A 2,460-nucleotide genomic window follows, 5' to 3' on the forward strand; every position below is an offset into this window, starting at 1 on the left:
GTTAGTTTTCCCAATTCTTGAAATGAATATTTTTTTTAAGTCCTTTTCTCTGGAAGATGGCATTTGTTAGAGTGCTCTCCGGGACCCCTGTATCATCGTGATCAATATGGCCCAGAAGCTTTTCCCTTCTGGTCAAACTATGGATTTGCCTTCAATGTATTCTAATGCTTGACAGGCAGAAAAACTGCATTATTCCTGCGCACACAGAAGTTAATCACTTTGTTGAGTGATCTACCAAAGATCAAATGTTACAGCCTGGAGGACAAAACAAAGACTCAATTTATTAGGCGATGGTTTCAATTTAAAATGTACTGACTACGTACGAAGATGCTAGAGCAGCTGACACTGAAACAACGCCCCCATCCCTCCACGCTTCACGTAGGAGTCAAAGCACCATGTTTCTAGACAGGCCTCCACTGTCCCACATGAAGCAGAGGTAGCTTATTTGGAGGACTCCACTGAAAACAGAAAAAGTTCTTTTGTTCCTCCACAAATGTTATGCAAAAAGGATAGTGATGGAGTCAGCTGAAAGGGCGAGTCATGTTAATTACAACCAACAGCAAACAAACCCTTAACTGTTAGAGTTGAGTGCAGGGGCAAGTCTGGGATGCTGGTTGCAGAGGATGTCAGGCTCTGAGCACGGACCCTGCATTCCTGGGCCCCAAGCTCCCCGACAGGAGGGTGAGCTGAAGGGCTGCTCTAGCTCTGGCAGTCTGTGATTTCTATCCTAATAGATTTGTAAATGCCTGCCAAAAGCTGTATTGTGCAACTCCTCAAATTTCAGAACGGTTTACGACAACAGAATGGAAACTGTTGAGCAGTCCCTTCCTCAGGGAGAAAGGGACAAAAAAAAGCTTGTATTTTTGTCATACTGCATTTCTTCTCTGCCAACAAATTGTAGCATTTCACGTGATGCCACCAACTCGGGCAGTCGACTTTGGGTAGAGATGTAAACTATGGAACCAGGAAGTCACGGGGCACAGTGCGATGAGCCCTCAGCTGAGTCTGGGAAGAGCTGACAGGTGAGCCCAGCGTACCCTGAGGGCTCACACCACCACCTCTCTGGTTACACGTGTTCTCGTCATTCTTCTCCTGCCAAGGGAGCTCCCACGGGACAAGGGGCATGTCTGTGTCATCTCTGACTCACAGGCTAAACCTGGACCTGGTCTGTGGCAGAGACACTGTAAAAACCTTTCTTTGGTTTACAGCAGCAAAAACCTCTTACTTGGCCTCCTGCTCAAGCTGCTCCTCCAACTGCCCAATCTTGGCTTCCAGGGCCGAGATGGTGGCCTTGAACTTGGACTTGACAGCACCCTCCAGCTCCTGCAGCTTGGCCTTCAGCTCCTTGTTCTGCCGCTCCAGCTGTTGGCGCGCATTGTCGCTCTTCTGGGCGGCGCTGCGCTCGGCCGCCAGCTCTGCGTTCAGCGTGTCCACCTGGAGAGGAGACGGGTCAGTGGTGCGGGGACAGCGCGGCCCTCCCTGGGGCGGCCGCTGCGTGCCCACCTGCAGCGTGGTCTTGCGGAAGCGGTCGTTGAGCAACTCCATGTTGCTCTGCTCCTCTTCAAGCTCCTCCTCCAGCTGCGCTATCCGCGCCTCCAGACGCCGCTTCTCATCCAGCAGCGCAGACCTGCCAGGCGAGGAGGCGACAGCTCAGAAGCGGTCTCCAAGGCACGGGAAACTCCCAGAGGGCACCTCCACCCACCCTACTGGAAGCCGAGCAGCATTGTTGACTTTTCTCTTTCCTCTGTTCCCACCCCAATCCGCCATGCCTAGCTGGTTACACTTCCAAGCACACCACCCACTTCTCTCCATCCCCAGGCCTACCACCCAGGCCAGGCCCCATCATCTCTCGTCTGGACCGGTGTGTAGCCTTCCAGCTGACCGCCCTGCTGCCTTCTCCAGCTCTTCTCTGCAGCCAGTGTCAGCTTTAAAAGTGCAAAAACATCCTGGCATTCCCTAGCTTTTCTAGTGCACCGAGATCAAATGCCAGGTTCAAATGATGGCATGCTAGAAAATGACCATGATGAATACTCAGTACAGTAATTAAATGGAGAAAGCAACCTCTTAATTGGGGGAAAAAAAGGACTTTTAATGAAAAATGCATCCAGGGTAAGGTAAGTCTAAGAAATGTGCTTGTCAAACCTAATGAATCTGAAAGTGAGGACTTGCATTGCAAGGCTGTGCACCCTATGGAAACCAGGTTGGTTCTGAATGTCTTTCCTGCACACCTATGTGGGCATGACTGGCACAGGGAGGTGTGACCTGCTGGGGTTGTGCAGCCAGCCAGGGGCCGAGGCAGCCCGGAGGCTCAGCATCTTGTGCTCATCTTTCCAGACTTTGAACAGATGAGCAAACCGACTACTGACTCCTAGATGCCAGACGACCCCCATGGCTGTCTCAGTGCCACAGGCGTGCCCCAGGGGAATGGGCCCAGTGCCCATGAAGACGGGGGGGGGGGGG

General features: G+C 52.1%; 1 protein-coding gene across 1 annotated transcript in view; it reads right to left on the reverse strand.

Annotated features, from left to right (window-relative positions):
• The window catches only part of MYH10 (myosin heavy chain 10), a 137,786-nt gene that overhangs the window by 2,652 nt on the left and 132,674 nt on the right, over positions 1-2,460 (reverse strand). Inside the window, exons 40-41 of the mRNA XM_007457828.1 lie at positions 1,504-1,627; positions 1,226-1,434 (exon numbers count right to left, since the gene is read on the reverse strand). Of these exons, the coding sequence (XP_007457890.1) occupies positions 1,226-1,434; positions 1,504-1,627 (333 nt within the window). The remainder of the gene's footprint in view (positions 1-1,225; positions 1,435-1,503; positions 1,628-2,460) is intronic.

The sequence above is a fragment of the Lipotes vexillifer genome, unplaced genomic scaffold (genome assembly GCF_000442215.2).
Source record: "Lipotes vexillifer unplaced genomic scaffold, Lipotes_vexillifer_v1.1 scaffold611, whole genome shotgun sequence".
In the NCBI taxonomy this organism is placed as follows: Eukaryota; Metazoa; Chordata; class Mammalia; order Artiodactyla; family Lipotidae; genus Lipotes; species Lipotes vexillifer.